The 18,367-nt window shown below is 49.8% G+C and overlaps 1 protein-coding gene across 1 annotated transcript in view; it reads right to left on the bottom strand.

Moving 5' to 3' along the window:
- Window positions 1-18,367, bottom strand: part of CASQ2 (calsequestrin 2) — a 64,999-nt gene continuing 46,632 nt past the window's right edge. The window contains exons 8-11 of the mRNA XM_039242757.1: window positions 14,961-15,015; window positions 5,004-5,104; window positions 2,822-2,896; window positions 1-1,377 (exon numbers count right to left, since the gene is read on the bottom strand). Coding sequence (XP_039098688.1) covers window positions 1,180-1,377; window positions 2,822-2,896; window positions 5,004-5,104; window positions 14,961-15,015 — 429 coding nt within the window. The 3' untranslated portion in view covers window positions 1-1,179. The remainder of the gene's footprint in view (window positions 1,378-2,821; window positions 2,897-5,003; window positions 5,105-14,960; window positions 15,016-18,367) is intronic.

The raw sequence follows: 18,367 nt of genomic DNA, 5'->3' as shown, positions 1-18,367 counted from the left end.
CGAGAGAGGATTTCGAAGATAGTCTCAATATTTTCAAAGTATAAGTTTAATGACAGAGTTAGTTGACTACTATTCCATTAAAGGATTTACCCTATTTCCAAAGCATTTGCACAGTGTCTTACACATGTGTTAAAAGATCGAGAAAATAAATTAGAACGTTATAATGCACACTTAATGCTGAAACGACCGAGCACAATGTAACTTCTACATAGTTTTGAAGGCACTTTGGGATTCTCTCAGTGCCTGAGGGCACCCTTATGAACTCTAGCTATTGTCCTGTGCCAGTGTAGGAGGGTTGACAAATGGAGCCTTGGTTGACCTCTGGATAAGCCAACTTTCTCTCCCCACGGGAGGGCTCACGAGCAGAGAAGGGTATCCAGATGCCTGCTCAGGCTAGGAAGCCAGCTGACTCAATCAGGGGCATGAACCCGGAAGAAAACATTAAAAACTTGTAATGCTTCCAGTTCCTCTGCCCCCTCATGCATACTGGAAGATCTGTCCCTAAAGGGAAGTTCAGAAAGCAAATCAGCCTCCCATCCCACATCCTAGCGTACTAGAAATGATGGTGCCATCTGTACGTAGGTGTTTCAAGGCCTCCCGGTTGCTATCCAGGCCCCTGGATCTAAGCTCATCATGCTGTCACCTACACTTGAAATAGTAAGTTTAACAGAGCCAAGAGAACCTGACTTATAAGCTCGTTTCTAAGGCTGAGCCTTCCCAAGAGAGAACCTCTTGCCTTGAGGAGGGATCCTTGCTGATGTTCCAGGCACGGGGGCCAACTGGCTTCCTTGCAGGGCTCCCTGGGCTCTGACTGTCAGGTCACTCCATGCTTTGAGTCTGCCCACTGTCCACTGTGTTACTGTCCCGTCAAAGACAACAGGTAAACATGAGTCGCAGTGTCAGGGGACTGTTCTCCCCCCGCCCACCGGATTCCGGCACTGCCAGGACCATTGACGGTCTGGTGGGGAAGGAGAGCTTGTCCAAGACCATCGAGACAGTCCATACAGCAATAATGCCCCCACTTGTCCCTGCTGAGTGGGGTTCCTGGGTTTAGAGGCCTGTGCTGAGTGCTACAGCTCCGGAGGAGGGGGGAGGGGGGGCGCCAGGGCTGTGTGCTGTCCGCATGGTCGTGTGCAGCTGTGATTTTGCTCTCATCCGTCATCCAGAGCGGGGCGGGGGCTACTCATCATCATCATCACTGTCGTCGTCGTCCTCATCGGAATTGTCATCATCGTCATCGTCCTGGTCATCATCATCCTCAATGTCATCGTCTTCAGTGTTTATCTTCCCGGAAAGCACATCCTCGATCCAGTCTTCCAGCTCCTCGGCCGTGGGCAGGTCGTCGTCGTCAGGGATCTCCATCCAGACGCTGTCCGCCTGCAGCGAGGGGCCCAGTGAGTGAGTGCAGGAAGGACGAGCCAGACCAGAGGGGCCCAAGCAGCCTGGCTCTGTGACCAGGCATGTGCACACCACTCCATGCAAAAGCCTCGATGCAGAGCGCTCTGGGTAGTGTCGCACTTGTGCAAGATAAAAGGAGGTGTGTGTGTGTGTGTGTGTGTGTGTGTGTGTGTAGTTTGTGCAGAAAGGTTTCTGAGACAGAGGCCAGGTTGTGGAGGGTTGGCAGGGGAATGGGTGGGGCCCAGCATGCTGAGACCGGCAGCCCCCTCAACCTCCTCCCCCCACCACACCCCAAGTTTCTGCCTCGCTTCCCCACCCTGGAGCAGTTCCTCCCTCCCCACCCTACCCTGCCTGCCTCCTTATCCCAAGCATTCTGGAAAGTGCTGGGGGCTGGGAGGCAGCCCAGGTCTGGGGCGGTTCCCAGGGTACTGAAATCAAGTATTATTATGGATTGTAATGATATTTGCACTGTTTCTCCCTCCTCTGACTACATGAGCATATCCACAAGACACCTGTTTAATAAGAACAAACACATATATGACATTTCTGGTAGGACAGCCATGAAACCACTAATGGGTCCCTCAGGGAATGGGAAAAGGAATGGGGTCAGGGCAGTGGGAAAGGCTTTTGCTTTTCACCTTATCGTCTACTGTTTTACTTAAAAATGTTTTACCTTGAGCAAGTTTTAAAACGTATTTATGATTATCAACTTAAAAAGCAGTTTAGAAAATAAATGTAGAATTCCCCAGGTGATCAGATAACAGGATAAAAGGACATTGCTCACTGGCCCCCAATCGCAAGCATTTCCAGCACCATTAATTAGGGCTCCAAAAACTTCTCTGTGACCATTTCTTTCTGTCTATCATTTGCCCGTTATCTGTTGTATCTGTGCCCCGTTCTGTTTTTGTATGGTGGGGTTGTATCTGACGTCTGGATGGAGATCTAGAGTTCCTCGTGCTCTGCCGGTTGGCCACTCCAGCTTCCCTCCCCGCCCTCAGGTCAATGGCACCTGCGTGGTAAGGAGAGGCCCCCGTCCAACATGGTCTTCCTCCTGCTCTCCTGCAGCCCCTTGCCCATCACCTGCTGTGCGATGGAAGCGTCATGTGTGGGCTCCTTTGCATTAAAAGAGTTTGTTGTCAGGCTTTGGGAGAACATACAGGACAGTTTACTTGGGTGGACAAAGTTCCAAATAGTAAAACAGGACAGCTGGCCCCGTAAGCAAGAAAACATGGCCATACATCTCCGAGGACGTGCCCATGGAAGAGAATCATAAAACCATGGCTTAAGACGGGCTCGGGCGCTAGGCGTGGGCCACCCTGACAAATTTTCCACTTCAGGACAGGCTACACTCCTATACCTGGTGGCCCAGTCTGGACAGGACAGGCTGAGGGTGTCTGAGCAAGCTTTCATGGGGTATACTCACATCTGTCACATTCACCACCCCGATCTGTGGCTTGAATAGATCAATCTTGAAAGTCTTTTCCCAATAGGCAACAAGCTGAAGACAAAAGAAAAACAAAACAAACAAACAAACAAACAAAAAAACCCAATGAGATTAGACAGCAGACTGAGGACATTCCCTGTTAAAGCCACCCCATCATCATAGGTCACCATTGATGAAAGGTCTCCAAAACATCTGTGGGCACTTTGGAACTTGAAGACTCAGCCTCAGCCCCCAAGCACTTTAAATAAGTACAAGGAAAAAGTCATAACACAAACTATGGAAACGTGTAATATAAAATCTTCTACAGCTGTAAGGAAGACTATTACAGAGATGGTCTGACGCTGATTCCCAAATTACTTTTGGCTCTTTTATAGTTTATGTGTGGCCAGAGTGCCATTTTCCTCCACTCCTTTCAATGTCCCATTTACAAATCCTTTACCTTGCATTACTCTGATCCATTGATCCATAAGACAGAGGGTAGTGAAGGGCCATCCAAGTAAAGGGGGGGGCGGTGCTTTGCCCAGCTTGGGATCCACATGGACCGATCTCTGACTGGGGCGGGACTAAAGGAGTCCAGGGCCATGGGGCTAAGATGGTGCAAGTGTTCAGTGGCAGAAAGTCTCCAAGGCAAATATAAGCCTGATGGGGACCAAGGATAGTCAGGAACCTGGAGATCAGCATAGCCTAAAGATCTCTCCTTTGTGAAAACCAAGGCAAACAAACACTTAGGGCAGGTGGGGAGAGTGGCAGACCACCTGCAAGCTGGCGTAACAAAACAGTCCAGGCAAACCAGGACCCCAGTCTGGCAGAGGCTAACTAAAAAATGTTATAATAAATAGGATCTTATGAGGCCATGACTCTGTTACGATCACCCAGAATGACGACACTGGCCTCAGGTGCCAGGAGAGTCTCTGCCTTCGATTCACTTATTCTGTTTGTAGAATTGGGTATTAGGACTCTTGAACTCATTAAGGCCCCACCACTTTGACTATTTAATCATGGTATGATCCGTTGTGTCCTATGCAACAAATGAGAATTCCTGGACAAAGATGGATTATTGTTTATAATCTAATGACAACTAAACGTGTACTGATTACCAGCAGCTAGCTCAACTTAAAGTCCATTGACTAGCAGGCAAAACTCTGGTATCACATAGTCCTGTGTCAGGATATCACGTCTACCACTTAGTAGCGTTAACCTCGCAGACAGCTATTCTTTTCATCTGTCAGATAGGGATTAGGATAGTCCCTACCTCATAAGGGTGTCAGGAGGATTAGATGAGATGGTGCCTGTGAAGAATTTACTATAGTTCCAAGCATACAGTAGAGTATATCAGCTACATCCATTATCACTACCACTGTCTCGCATGTTGTACGCATTCTGTTTATTATCCTCTTTAAAAATAAGCATAATCCTCTCTTTCTCAAATAAAATTTTTAAAAATCGGCTCAGGTCATGATCCCAGGGTCATGAGATTGAGCACCCATCAGGCTCCTTGCTGAGCATGGAGCCTGCTTGGGATTCTCTCTCTTTCCCTCTGCCTCTCTCTCTCTAAAACAAATTTAAAAAATAAAAATCGGCATAATCAAGGCTTTCCGGCTGTTGATCATGGACACTCGCAAGAGTTTGGACTTTAATTTTCTTACACAGTCAACATGTGCTAGACAGGAGGCAAGGACCTGGGAGAACACAATGGACATGACAGAGGGCCTCTGCCCTCGCAGAGGTTGCTCCTTCTCTCCATGAGGTTCTTAACTCTGCAAATTGTTCGAGTCTGATTTTAATCACTTAGTCATCCAGGTTGCCTTGGAATGCCATCCCCCTCCCCCATAGCACGAAAGAGGCTATAGCAAGGGAGGTGGTGGGAGGGGGAGGGACAGCAATGGATGCACTAGTGGAAGAACTTCACCCGGTCATGCGCGTGCGTGGCTCAGAGGCACCCCCGGTCTCCAGGGAGGTGAATGCTGGGTCTAACCACCTCATGCGAAGTTCAGTGTTGCCCCAGTGGCCAAGGTCCCCCACACTGGATGGGGTGGTCACCGTGCCTGTGCAAGTGCTCCTCCTGTTTCGCACCCTCCTCCCCGCTCCTGGGGCTCACACTGAACACGAGCGCGAGGCTGTGAAGGGGACCGCCGGAGGTGCCCGGCTCTGAGCCACTCACCAGGGGAAAGTCGTCCGGGTCGATCCACACGATGCTGAGGTCAGGGTTGTCCGTGTTGTCCCTGGCGACCTGTTTCAGGATTTCCAGGAACTCGTAACCATCTGAAGCAGGATTCAAGAGAGCTGAGTAACCCCTGCACAGACATGACTTCCTACAGGAAGCGGGCGGGGGGTGGGGGGGGGGTGCAGCTTATCCAGGATGGTTTCTGAGGCCTATTTGGTGCATGCCCTCAATTACAGGATTATTCTATAAAATGAGTCAGATGAGCACTCTGGCGGCAACACAGCTTACTCAAAGGAAACAATAAAAATTTTAAATAAAAAAAAAAAGAAAAGTTCACAGGGAAGTAGCTGCTTCTTAGCTCAAAGCTGGGCTTCGTTTGCTAATCTGCATGTGACAAGTGACCAGCCTTGAGTCAGCAAGTGCAATCCCAGGTCAGAGGAGCCCTGCCTGGCCCTCGGTGCCCAGTAGTTTGCTATCCGTGAGCTCTACATATCAAGGAAATGTAGCCTGGATGCTTAGTTTTCTACAACCTGGAATTTCTGAAACTTTCAAACTACACTTCTGATTTACAGCTGGTGTCACAGCCTTGAGATAGTAAATAGGATTTCCCTTCCTCCCTCACCATTTCCTTGTAGGCTCTGCCTGCCCCCATCCAGGCAGCAGCATTCATTGCCCCCAGGGGAGGGATGATTCATAAGAAAAGCAGAGACAAGCCTTGTGAGCCTCAAGAACGCAATTTTTTTGTAATGAAAAAAAAATTAAGCCTAAACTTTTAAGGACTGGGAGCATAAAATTTATACCAGAAAACAAAACATTTGGGACGGATGTTTAGTAAAAGAAAGTGCACCCTAACCCCTCAGCATCCCTGCCCCTCTCCCAACTAGAAACAAAGAGTTGAGACTCTGGAAAGTCCCTGAGAATGAGCTCTGTGCCTGTGTGTGTGCGTGTGTCTGCGCGTGTGTGTGTGTGTGCATGGATGTATGCCGGTGTGTACATGTGTGTCCACACACAGTAGCTCAACAGTTCCGGGGAACCTCAGAGCACAGGGGCCCCAGGCCTGGTTTCAGAATGAAACTCAGGACAATGGGAAGGCCCCAGAAGTTCCCGGACAACCCCTCAGTGCAGGAGCACGGGGGCAGAAAAGGTCCGGAGGCCCCACCGAGTTCTCTGTGGCTCTGAGGGACATGGACGACGTCACAGCTGGGACACAGGACCAGCATGATCTGCTGAGAACAAGGGCTAGTGACCACATGCGACCGCAGCCGACACAGACCACATGAATAAGACACCGGACCTTGAGGGATGGTGGGGTGAGGGCTGCGGGGCAGGGGCATCTATGATCAGACCCAGTTCCCACTGGGTACAAGGCAGGTTTGGTTCCAGACAATCAAGTCCCATGTCTGGCCTAGCTGATTGATGTGTGTGGCCTGAAATGTACACCCTCCCTACAAGCAACTCGCCACCATCTCCTATTCAGTCTGCTAACTGCACTTTCTTTGTACAGGTTTCTTCTTGTGCTCAGGTCGCAGGCACCTTGAGCTCTCCTCTGTTTGACAAGCCTCGCCTCTCTCTGGGAGCTCTAGCCTTTGCTTGGCTACTGGGAGGCCTCCTGGTAAAGATTCTCCTCCGCCCTTCCTCATCTCCAGTACATTCCAGGCAAAATGCCATCCTCAGTCACTCAGCTCTGGGCCGGGGTCCTCACTTACATGGCCACTAACAGTGCTAACTGTTGGATTCAGACTGGGTACCCTCAGACCTTGCTACCTGGAAAGCAGTCACTGCTAGGAGACAGGAAGCTGCAGCCCCTTCCGGCAGAGATACGCTCTGCCTGGGTGGATTCTTCCCTCTAGTTTCTGAATTACAGGTTTCCCTTGATATCCAAAAGTAGAACGTTCCTATGAACCAAAGTGTTGTAAAGCGAAGAAGCAATAACATTTCATAAAATCCCAAATCCTCTTCGGATTTCTTTTCATTAGCAAAAGCAGGTACTAACGTAGGGCTTTCGTAAAAGCAAAGGGATGCAACGCGAATGTCCGGTTAGCGAGGGAAACCTATAGATCACTTGTTCCCTTCTACGACAGACCTTTGTGAGGAACAGGGCCACAGGCTTTAGAGTGCATGGTCATCGTGGGGATGGGAGGCAGTCGGGTTTGGGGGATATACTCCTGGTGCCTGGAGGAGTGGCTGAGAAGGTGGAGCACTGCGTCTTATGATACAAAACCCACAGATTCCCAGTTCTGTCGCACAGATCTGTTCCCTGTTATCTGAACATCATGTCTCCCTTCTCTGGGGACAGAACTCCGCCACAGAACAGGGGATCTGCGGGTTATGTTTCATAATACGCAGACGACAAGGGGAATTCTCCAAACACACTTTCCATGACTACTGTCAGCAGCCAGAAGGAAGTAGTCTGGAAGGGAAGAATCAAATTTAAAAGTGAATTTGAGGCACACCTGGGTGGCTCAGTCGATTAAGTGTCTGACTCTTGATTTCGGCTCAGGTTGTGATCTCACGGTTTGTGGGATCGAGCCCCACCTGGGGCTCCCTGCTGATAGCACAGAGTCTACTTGGGATTCTCTCTCTCCCTCTTTCTGCCCCTCCCCCCCCCACTCACTCTCTCTTGCTCTCTCTCAAAATAAACATTTTTTTAAATAAAAAGTGAACTTGACAAATCAGAAATTCACAAAGAGGATGAAATTCAATGACAGGCTCCGATTCAAGTAGAAACTAAATTCGAGATATAATAGATGAACTTGCGCAAAGGGAGAGGAGAAGCCAATTCGACACTGCATTGCAGAGGGGGGGCAAGGGTGTCATCGGGGGGGCAAGGGTGCCATCAGAGCTCTGATGGAACACAAGCTAGCACTGGAGTTTTCTGATGGAAAAGCCCACAGAATGTTGGAATTAATAAAAAGGAATGCCATGTACAGGAACCTATTCCCCTCTACATGCTAGAGCAGGCTGGGAGATAAAAATAAAAAGAGTGAAGGAATAAAAATTGAGTTCTGCAAGAAAAATCAAAGGGACTGGAGTTTTAACATAAACGAGAAAAGTGAAAATTTTGGCTTAATGCTCATTTGTAGGAATATACAACGTTTTTGCATCTATAGAGGAGTAAGGAAATCTCAGAAAACATTCACAGAATAAAAAGATAAATGAGGTTGACATTAAAGCAAGAGAAACCTCATCCAGATCTAAGGGCAGGTTTGGACTTTCAGGATGATGAATTCCATCCTGGTCATAATCCTTCTCCTCCCTGGATATTTTCAAGAACAGAACAGGCAGAAGGAGCCTGGCACGATGCTTAAACACATGGACCCTTGGGGCAAACGACCCTGGTTCAAATCCTGGTTCTGCCATTTTGAGTGTGACTCAGGGCGAGTTACTTAAGTCTTGGTACCTCATCTGTAAAAGTGGGATGATGATAATAATAGTACCTGTTTCATAGGGTGGTTGTAGGTTAAATGAGTTCTTCCCTGAGCTGAGTTCATACCCAGCACTGAGATGGTGCCTGGCATATAGAAAGCTTTAGCCATTGTTCCTAAATCATCCAGATCCTTCTGCTTGAAGACAAGGAACCTAACCATTCATCTCTCCATTCAATGCAGCAGTAATAACTACAATGATCGGGGCACAAGTGGTGGGTTGGATCCAGTGTTGGCGCTGTGCAGTAGACAAGACCAGCTGATAGGAAGTTACACCAGAGACAATATGCCATGGGGTGGCTCCTTCTGGCTGCTGTTAACGATTCCATGACTGAAGGCTTCAGGGTGGCTGTGCCAGCGGGTGTAACTATGATACATGGGTTAGAGCAAGGTTTAACTCCTTTGTTTTAAAGTCATTAAGCTAACTTGGATTCTCCTGATAGACACATTGTCTCCCCTTTATTCCCAGCCTTGAATGTAGACCTGCTGGGATGGATTCTCATGCATCTGGGAAAGCTGGGTTAAGGTAGCTACATGGGTCTCGCAGGCATTTAGTTGCTAAAATTGTAAGTTACAAGCTCAATTTCCTCTTAGGGAGAGCTTCTGTTTTCTTTGTAAAACAGCTGTCCACGCAGGTGTCTTGGAAAAGGGAAACGGCCACTATGGACCCTCCCTTTCTGACCAGGAAGGCAGGTATAGGAAGCCGTATTTCACTTTTGTTCTTCCACGTAAACCACAAGGTGAGTCCACAATTAGAATCACGTGAATGAAGGATGGATTTGAAATGAGCAAATGTGTCCTTCATCAGTGATGCACTAAACTTAGAGGCCTTATAAGATTGTGGTCATGTATCTTTCATTCTTTTTTTTTTTTTTGACAGAGAGAGAGGGAGAGTGCAGTGTGCATATGTGTACATGGGGGAGGGGCAGAGGGAGAGAGAATCTCTCAGAGCAGAGCTTTCGGGGGCCTCAATCTCACAACTGTGACATTATGACCAAAATCAAGAGTTGGATGCTTAACTGGCTGAGCCACTCAGGCGACCCCATGTATCTTTCAGAAGGAATAGTCCGTAATTTAAAAAAAAAAAAAAAAAAAAAAAGCCTAGATTAAAGAAAAGGAGGGAACATTATTCTGTGATTTGGGGACTGGTAGTTACTTAGGCACCAAAACTACAGGACTAGTCTCCACGTTTAATCTTCACATCTGGTGCTGATGGGGTTGGGAAGTTTTAATTATCTCCATTTTAAAGAGGATGGAACTGAGACGCAGGGAGAGTGTGTGGCTCACCCGGCGTCCCCTGAGAGCAAGTGGCAGAACCGGGACTAACTCAGGTGTCTGGTCTGCATGTCTAGAGCCATTGCCATGCTCGTCTCCCCTCTGAGGCCTCAGCACGCCGACCAAAGCTGTTGCCATCTTCCTTCCTCAAAGGTGTGCCTGAGATGTGTGAGCTGAGTGCGAAAGCTTCCACAGTAAGGAAGCAAGGGGCTCCAGAAAACAGCATGAGGGCGGCGTCCTCTGGGGCCGTTGGACAGGGCCACCTCCGCCTCCCAGCCCCAGTGTGTCTGGTTGGCCAACTCAGCCATGTCCCTGAGTGTGACTGGAGTCTCAGAGATGGACCTAAACAAAGAAGAGGGACCTGGCGCTGTGAGAACTGTGACTCCCTCCCTGCCACACGGGCCTGGAATCTCAAGTCCCGTGACCCAGGACTGAGGGCTCCCGTGGCCCCAGCTTTCCCACGGCAAGCAAGAGGCCTCTGGGAATCCCAGCTCTATGGGAGGGGAGACTGGTGATTATGCTCTCCTCCTCCCAGGCAGGGAGGATCTGGTGGGAATGAGGCTGCACCAAGCCCTGGGGGACCAGTACCAGGCCAGTCCTGGCGGTGACAGGAGCCAGGGCCCTGTCTGGCAGAGACCTGTGTATCTCAGAGCCAAGCCCAGGGACGGGGGGCCTGGGTTTGAGCCCCAGCTCTACTACTTGTTAGCTATGTGACCTGGTGACATTATTTAAGTTCTCTATACCTTTGTTTCCTCATCTGTACATCAGGGACGATGATAAGGACCATACCTCGTGCAGAGTTGTTGTGGAGATTACATGCACAGGTAGCACTTAGCAAGAACCCGAAATGTAAGTTCTATAAATCAGATTTACATGTGGGAGCTCAAACACGCAGTCAGCACTCCCACTGGAGACTATCGGTCTCAAAATCATTTTATAAGAACCCAGGTGGTTGCAATCCGGTTGAAACGGTGCTTGGAGACGGTCATTCCCCGGGCCACTGCACGCACGCGCACACAGCAGCCAGTCCTTGCGTTTCCGGCTTGTTAGTGCCAACGTTCCCTGGGCCCTTGGAGGATATCCGTCCAGCATGCGCTCATGTAGAAACGCCAGGCTGCGAACCTTTCAGCAGGTGTTATAAAGAAGATGTCAGCCGGATGCAGACACATCTGGGGGCGGCAGAGGGGAGGCATTCATTTTCAAACCTGTCCAACTGCGGCTGGGGCAGGGGGAGGGGGCTCCTGAGCGCAGGAGCGGGAGAGGCTCTGGAGGAAGAGGGGGACCGAGCAGCACACAGGCCCTGGGGCGAGAGCAGAGCGCTGGATGCGTCCTTCCAGGGCCCAGAGAACAGGCACTGCAGTCTGGGGACCAAGCTCCCGGCTGGAGAAGAGCACCTGGGGGCCCAGGTCACTAGGATGGCCGGCTGTATTCCAATTCCGGGAACATCAGTGCACAGCGGGGGCGACGGCTGACTTCCCTCCCTTAATTGGCGCTCTCCTCTCACTTCCCCCTTTCTCCTGCTCTCCTTGCCAACCCCCCGTCCCCCTCCCCATTGCAGCTGTGCAGCGGCACCGTGCATGCTCAGAGCCCATCTAGGGCCAAGCCGCCTGCCGGGCAGGCAGTGAGCTCAGCGGCACCGTGTCCAAACAGCCGGCAATGCGCTAGGCCTCTGGCCGCGTGATCACAAGCACACTATGGAACTTCTTGGGGTCTTTCACATGGTGGAGGTGGAGGGGTTGGTGAAGGGCAACAGAGAGGTGGGAGGGAGGGCTGAATGGTCCCTGGAGGTCATCGGAGGTAGTAAACGGGGGCGTCCCCAAGTCTGCGCAAGGCCTCCCTTTACAGGAAGCCAGACAGCCCTCTGCTTCATTCCTGCTCTGCTTCCCACCCCCACCCCCCCGCAGGTCACCCTCCCTTGGCCTCGGCTGCCTCCGTTGTAAAATGGGAATAAAATGAGGAACGCCCACATGGGCTCTGCAGCCTAAGCAGACAAGTGATCATAACCATCTTCACAATCAGGACGAATTCAGAGGTCAAGAAAGCCTGCTGGCATTTGAATCTTGGCTTAAGCACAGCAAGTGCCTTGGGTCATTTAGCTTCTAAAACCCACTTTTCTCATCGGAGCTGTGCTGCCAATAATCACACATATATCCCAGAGTGGCTTAAGGACCAGACAAGGTCCTCTCCACACAGCACATTTCCTCACGACAGTCAGCTCTCTCAGGAGAACCATATGCACTTCCTGGACGTATGGCCTTTCTCTGGCCAGTGGGTGAGGGTTTGGTTGGGGCAACGGCCATGTACAGCTTGTTAGCAAGAGCAAAGGAAATGAGGAAGTGCTGTCTGGGCAGGAATGAAACTCCCAGTCCAGCCGCCAGGCCCCTCAGCCACGGGTTACACATCAACGACCTTCGGATAATGACTGACTAGCCACAGAGTCTGACTTTGGCAAAAAAGCCTTTCCCTTTCCTATCCCTGAGTGGGCCAGGCCCTTCCCTGATGAAAAGGTCTGTTCTGAGCCCCCACGCCCCCTCTTTCTTCCCACTTCTCAGTAACAAGCCCCAGCTTGGGCTCCTCTGGGGAGAGAAACCACTTCGGGCCCAGGGATATTTGTGCAGGGAGGGGGTGGAAGCAGTTTCAGGAGGTTGATTCATTACAGCAGCAATCTCCGTCAAACAGGTTCCTGCAACTTCTTGGAGGCCTCTTTGTTCCATTGTTCCAGAGAGAGAGACAGGCTTCCCCACAACCCTCGAAGGGGGCAGGTGGGGCAGGGGGAAGGGAGGGAGGGGGCAGGTGGGGTGGAGTTGGGGGGGAGAGGAAGCCTCTCCACCCTAACCCCTCCCCCAACAGGAGTCTGGCCAGCAGGCTGCCACTGATGGCAATTCCATCTCTGTTCACACAGCACCATGGATCTGACACTGTTTGACTGTAGCTTTAAACCCTGGGCAATTGGCTTCCTTTGCTATTTTCTCCCCGGGGGTTAGAGGGGTAGCCAGACACTGTGGAGAGAGGTAGCGTACTGGCATTTCTTTCTCTGACAAAGACTAGATATCCTGGAAGAGTTTTTTCGACTCTGCAAGTCAATGATGGGAAAACTAAGACATCAGAGAACATTCAGGGGGAGGGGAGGGGACCCTCAGGTAATCTGAGGAATGACTTTGGTTTTGATACAGTGGAACAGCGTTTGGAGTGCATTACTGATACATGCTACATAATGGAGAACCTCGAACACATTAGGCCAAGCGAAAGGTGCCAGGCATAAAAGGCCACAGGTTACATAATTCCACTTCTACGAAATGCCGAAAATAACCAAATCCATGGAGAGAGAAAGGAGAGGAGTGGCTGCCAGGGGCTGGGGGAGGAGAAATGGGAGTGACTGCTGATGGGCATGGGCTTTTCTTCTGAAGGCATGAGAACATTCTGGAATTAGAGCACAGCTCTGTGAATATACTGAAGTTATACCAAATCACACACTTTAAAAAGGTGACTACTGTAGGGGCGCCTGGGTGGCTCAGTTGGTTGAACGTCCGACTTTGGCTCAGGTCATGATCTCATGGTTCATTAGTTCAAGCCCCGTGTCGGGCTCTGTGCTGATAGTTCAGAGCCTGGAGCCTGATTTGGATCCTGTGTCTCCCTCTGTCTCTGCTCCTCCAGGCTCCCAATCCGTCCCTCTCTCTCAAAAATAAATAAACATCACAAAATATTTTCAAAAAAGTGAATATTGTCATGTGTGGATTATCTCTCAAGTTTAATTAAAAATTGTATGATAACAACATTTAGATTTCCGTAAGAACTATGCAGGCTGATAATGTATTAACAGCCTGGCAGTGAAGTCTCGGGGCCCAGTCCTGGTCAGTCCTATGCTTATCTGATCCCCTCCCCACTACTGAGTACTTACTACGCATCAAGTTGCTGCACAAGGACCAGGTACATATTCATGGCCAAGACAATGCTTGGGTCCCTCATGACCTACCACTAATTCCTTGTGCCCTCTTGGGAAGCTGGCTCAGCTCCTTGGAGCGTCCTGGCCGGTCCCTATGATATCAGAGGCCCCAGGTAAATACCACGGTTCTACATCATCTGGAGAGACTCCCAAACCCAGTGGTGCATTAACACTCCCTCAGAGCTCTGTGAAATGATGGGTTTCTGAAGGTCCTGTTATAATCAGCCCCACGTGGCTCTGGTGCTTGTGGTTCTCTGCTCAGGCAGCTTTGGAACCCTGCCTGGGAACCCCATGGCCCCAGGCCTGGCTGTTTAGCCATCCTAAGGCAAGTCCCCTGCCTTCTCTGCTTGCAGTCTGGATTTGCGAGGTCTCCCCAAACACACTTCCAAATGCCCACTTACACCTTCCCATCGGGGACCCTTTATCCCACAGCGCATTGCCAAAGGGACCTAGCATTTTACTGCCAGCAATATTGATTCTTCTTGCGGTTCACTCTCCACTGATGTTAAAAAGAGTGAAACCAAGGGGCGTGTGGGTGGCTCAGTCAGTTAAGCGTCTGACTCTTGGTTGCAGCTCAGGTCGTGATCTCACAGTTGGGTTCTGTGCAGACAGCATGGAGGCTGCTTGGGATTCTCTCTCACCCTCTCTCTGCCCCCACCCCCAACTCAAAATACATTAATTAAAAAAAAAAAGAGTGAAGGCAGAAAATAGTCATCCAGGTTCCAAAATAAAACAAAGTTACTCAGGGTCATTTTGCACTTTAGAAATTAGCTGCTAGTTTTGTCCAGTTCTCATTATTTGGGGGAATGTTTTCTGTGAAGTTCCCCAAGCACAGACAGGATTTTACAAACCAAAGGAAAGGGTACATTTGTTGTAATTTTAATGTAGGATTGTTATTTATATAGGCTAGATCGCAACACTGGTAAATAAACTTTTAATGTGAACAGAAGTTCTCTCTTGCTCTCTCTCTCACACACACCTACACGCGTGCGCACGCGCGCGCACACACACACACACACACACACCCTGTAAAGCTAGGATGTTTTATATCCTCCCCAGCACTCAGCACTCCCTCCCAGCTTGGCCAGCTAAGCAAACAGAAAGAGGTTCAGATCCGTCCACATCTCTTAGCCTCGAGCACTACTGAAAATGAACTCACACCTCGCAGGCGACCACCAGGGGGTGCCCACTATCTTGCAGTGGCCTGCACACAGGAAGTGAGGGAGGAGAAAGGAATGCTGAATGCGGGCTGGCAGAGGTGAGAAGGCAGATCTCCCTTAAGATGCAAGGGGAGGAGTCGGGGCTTCCTACCTGGGTCGCTCCTCTCTGCAAAGGCCACAATGTGGATCCCATTCAAATCATCTTCCTGGAGGAGAAAAGAATCAAACGTTACACCCCAGGTGGAGAGAAGTACTAAGGAGCAAGTCAAGGACAGCCGGGGAGGCTGGAATGGAGTGGGCAGTGGGGAGGCGGTGGAGGGGCAGCGGACACGGGGGCCAGGGGACAGAGGGGCGCACACACGGAAGGGAATCCTGAGGAGCAGCTGGGAGGAAGCGGCGTGCTGTTTGATAACTGGGTCCGTGAGATAGGAAAACGCCCACCACACAGGAGACATCGCACTGAATGGGCCGCACTCCCGTGAGGGGCCGGGTCCAGGAGAGCCGCAGTCAAAGGCAAAAGGAGGAAAGAACATGCGTCTGGCTCGCCAGGGGCTCCCAGGGCAGCACGCACTCTGCACCCAGCTCGGGAAACCGGTTGTCAGCCTGTGTTTCCAGAATTCACCACCAGACCCAGAAATTATGGGAACTTGTGAACGGTGCTGACAGACCCTGAAGCCGGCCCCAAACCAGCAGCAGACAGGACTCTTAGGTAAATGAGGATGTGGGTTCTGTTCACGCAAGAGTCACATACAAGTGTAGGGCTTCTCTACTAACGCACCTCCTGTTGAAGAACCTGTGTAGTCAGCAAGGGTGCCTTGCTGACTGTCACTTTCCAGCTTCCTTCCTCAGGGTCCTTCTGCTTGAGTCCACAGCTTGGCCACACAGTAAAGGCCTGTAACGCATTTCTACGAGCGTGGGAGGCCGTGGGAAGAGTGGATGTGGGGGCTAGCGGAAGCTGACAAGCGGGTGTGGCTGCGGGCTGCCGGGCCAGGCCAAGACTCCAGACAGTGTTTCACATCTGTGGGCAAGTGGCACGCCGTGTTTCTAGGTCCTGGGCAGGGAGGGCCAGACACCTGTATCTCCTTCACATCAGTTCATCCCACAGAAGGAAGAGCGGGGGCTCTGGAGGACCCTCTGCGATGAGAACCGCGATTCCCCAAAATCCATGGAGAGGAAGATGCGGAAGGAAGAGGCACTGGGGACAAATCTGAGTGAGTACCCATGAAAGGGAATCACTGGGCACCCTGGCTATCACAGCAGAGTCGTCCCTCAGAAAAAATTCCAGGCATCTCAACCCTCCCATGATCCCTCGCTCTCGTTTCAATTGATTTTAATGCCGCTGCAATCCTATCTAAATGCTAATTTTTCTCTCCCTTTGAGTTTGGAAGGGACAAAACTTCCAAAAATTCTAAGAGAGATTAAATGGAAAATATTATTGTTAAAAAACGAGAGAGTGGGCCCGAGCTTGGTCAGATGCCCCGGGGAATTGAATTTTACAGATATATATGTGTGGGTGCGCGTCTGTGTGCAAGTTTATTACACAAAACTGACAGCGACCAGAAGGGGAGTCTGAGGTTCGACAGTTTTACATTTGCTATTATCGCCAAACAGAAAATCCTGATCAGTTCTCATTAGGCGGCACTGTGTCTCTGCCTTCTGCCATCAGGTGGAAGTGAGCAGTATTAACTCTGTGAAGCAGGCTTCATTCTGTGTGCGCTTCCAGAATGCATTTGGAAATTGGTTTTGGAATTAAGAATCTATATTGGTTTGCTAAGAGGCTGCTCATGATACGGCTGTCACTCCCCAGGCCTAAGATGGTGCCTGGGTAGAGGGCCAGTGGGCCTCAAAGATTCAGCACCCAGCCCTGTACTTCAAGCTCGCAAAGAGGTGGGTGCATGCCAGGTGCCTGATATTTTGAGTAATAAACTCACAGCGCAAGAATCCACGGGCAAACTTAGGAATCTGAATGCAATGTGCACGAGGGAGGAAGGACGAAGATGACCTCCCATAGGGCTGAGAGCACCCAGGGGCTTTCTCCAAACCCCACAGCCTTTGCCCTGGACCACCCACTCGGTCTTTGGATCGCTTTGCCTCAGAAACTATCTTTTTAACCAATGTTCCCTTTTCAGCCAGATGGCAAGCCCTCTGAGGGAAGGGACTGTGCCTTAAGTTGACGATGGTTACAATGTGGCAACAAGACCATCCGGGGCCACTTGCCATTCTTTGTATCAGTACTTCGTAAGTACATCATTTTGAAATGTTGAATGAAGGTCTTATTCCTACTTAGTGCTATTCTTGAAGCACTTACCCTAAGTGACTGGGATTCCAGCCAGGTCTGTGTGGCCCCACATGCTTGTACCTTCTCACCAAAGGGGTCCAGAATAAGCCACTGTGGCATAAAAATTACTTTGAGCCAAAGGCAGAAATATTCCTGAAATCCCTTACCTACCTAGAAACAGAGCCGCCCAAAAGAACTCAATTGTCATAAACCTGCTCCCCAAGGGTAGCTCTAATTTCTCAGATAGATATTATCACAAAACTAGCAAATCTCCCATCCATTCCCCAAGGGTCCATTTCTCTTTTCCCCCCAAAAAAGCCATTTGTTTTTCCATAAGTTCTCTTTCTCCTCAACCTTCTAACAAGTCACCTGTTCTCCCAGAAGGGCCCCTTGCCTCTTCCACTTCCAATGAAGATGACATATAAGCCCCTTCTTGAGTCACATTTCCTTGTAAAGTTCCATGTATAAATCGGTCATTAAATCTGGTTTTTTGCTCATCCTAATCTGTATTTTGTCAGCTGAATTTGCAGGCCTCCAGCACTAAACCTAAGAGGGTAGAGGAAACGGTTTTCTTCCTTGACATCACCTATAGCAGCAGAATGGGTTCCATGAGTCCGTTGTCCCCTGCAGGTTTTCTACATGTTTCAAACTCAAGATTAGTGACTCTTAAGTTAAAGGAGGCAGATAAGGGGCCTTTATGTAAGGTGACTGAGCCCCAGATCTCCCAAAGAACTGGCAATTTAGAATTACTTTGGTGAGTACCTTACTCTGAATTTTCTTTCACTTTGTATGTCCAACTGTCATAGCATCTGCATCCTGGGCTGGTGTACGTTTTGAGACTGTTTCATTTGCTTGAACTCCTAAGGAATGACAGCACTGCTCGTTTTTATAACCCCTGTGCTTAGCATAATGTGATAGGTTCTTATTAATGCCCACTAACTTAAAAAAGGAATATGGCGATCAAAATCCTAAACACTAGTTGAAAAGTGTAGAAAACATTAGAGATTCCAAGAAGAAACTAAACATCAGTTACCCACCAACCAGATAAATTACTACTGTTCTTGTTTGGCTCTGTTTCCTTCTAGGTTCTGTTGAATGTCTATTACTCTTGTTGAGTGGAGAGATGCAAAGGAAAAAATGTGCACTTAAAACTACAGACTCCCTGCTGCAAGGGAATGCCCCAGGGGCTTCTCTGGAGACTTCTGGCCCCCCTTTTAGAAGTACTACTTTGTTACTGCCAGAGACAGAGGATCATTGTAGAAGCAACTACTGACTGCCAT

The sequence above is a fragment of the Hyaena hyaena genome, unplaced genomic scaffold (assembly GCF_003009895.1).
Source record: "Hyaena hyaena isolate Hyena2069 unplaced genomic scaffold, ASM300989v1 scaffold_217, whole genome shotgun sequence".
NCBI lineage: Eukaryota > Metazoa > Chordata > Mammalia > Carnivora > Hyaenidae > Hyaena > Hyaena hyaena.
This window is presented reverse-complemented; position numbering and strand designations above follow the sequence as displayed.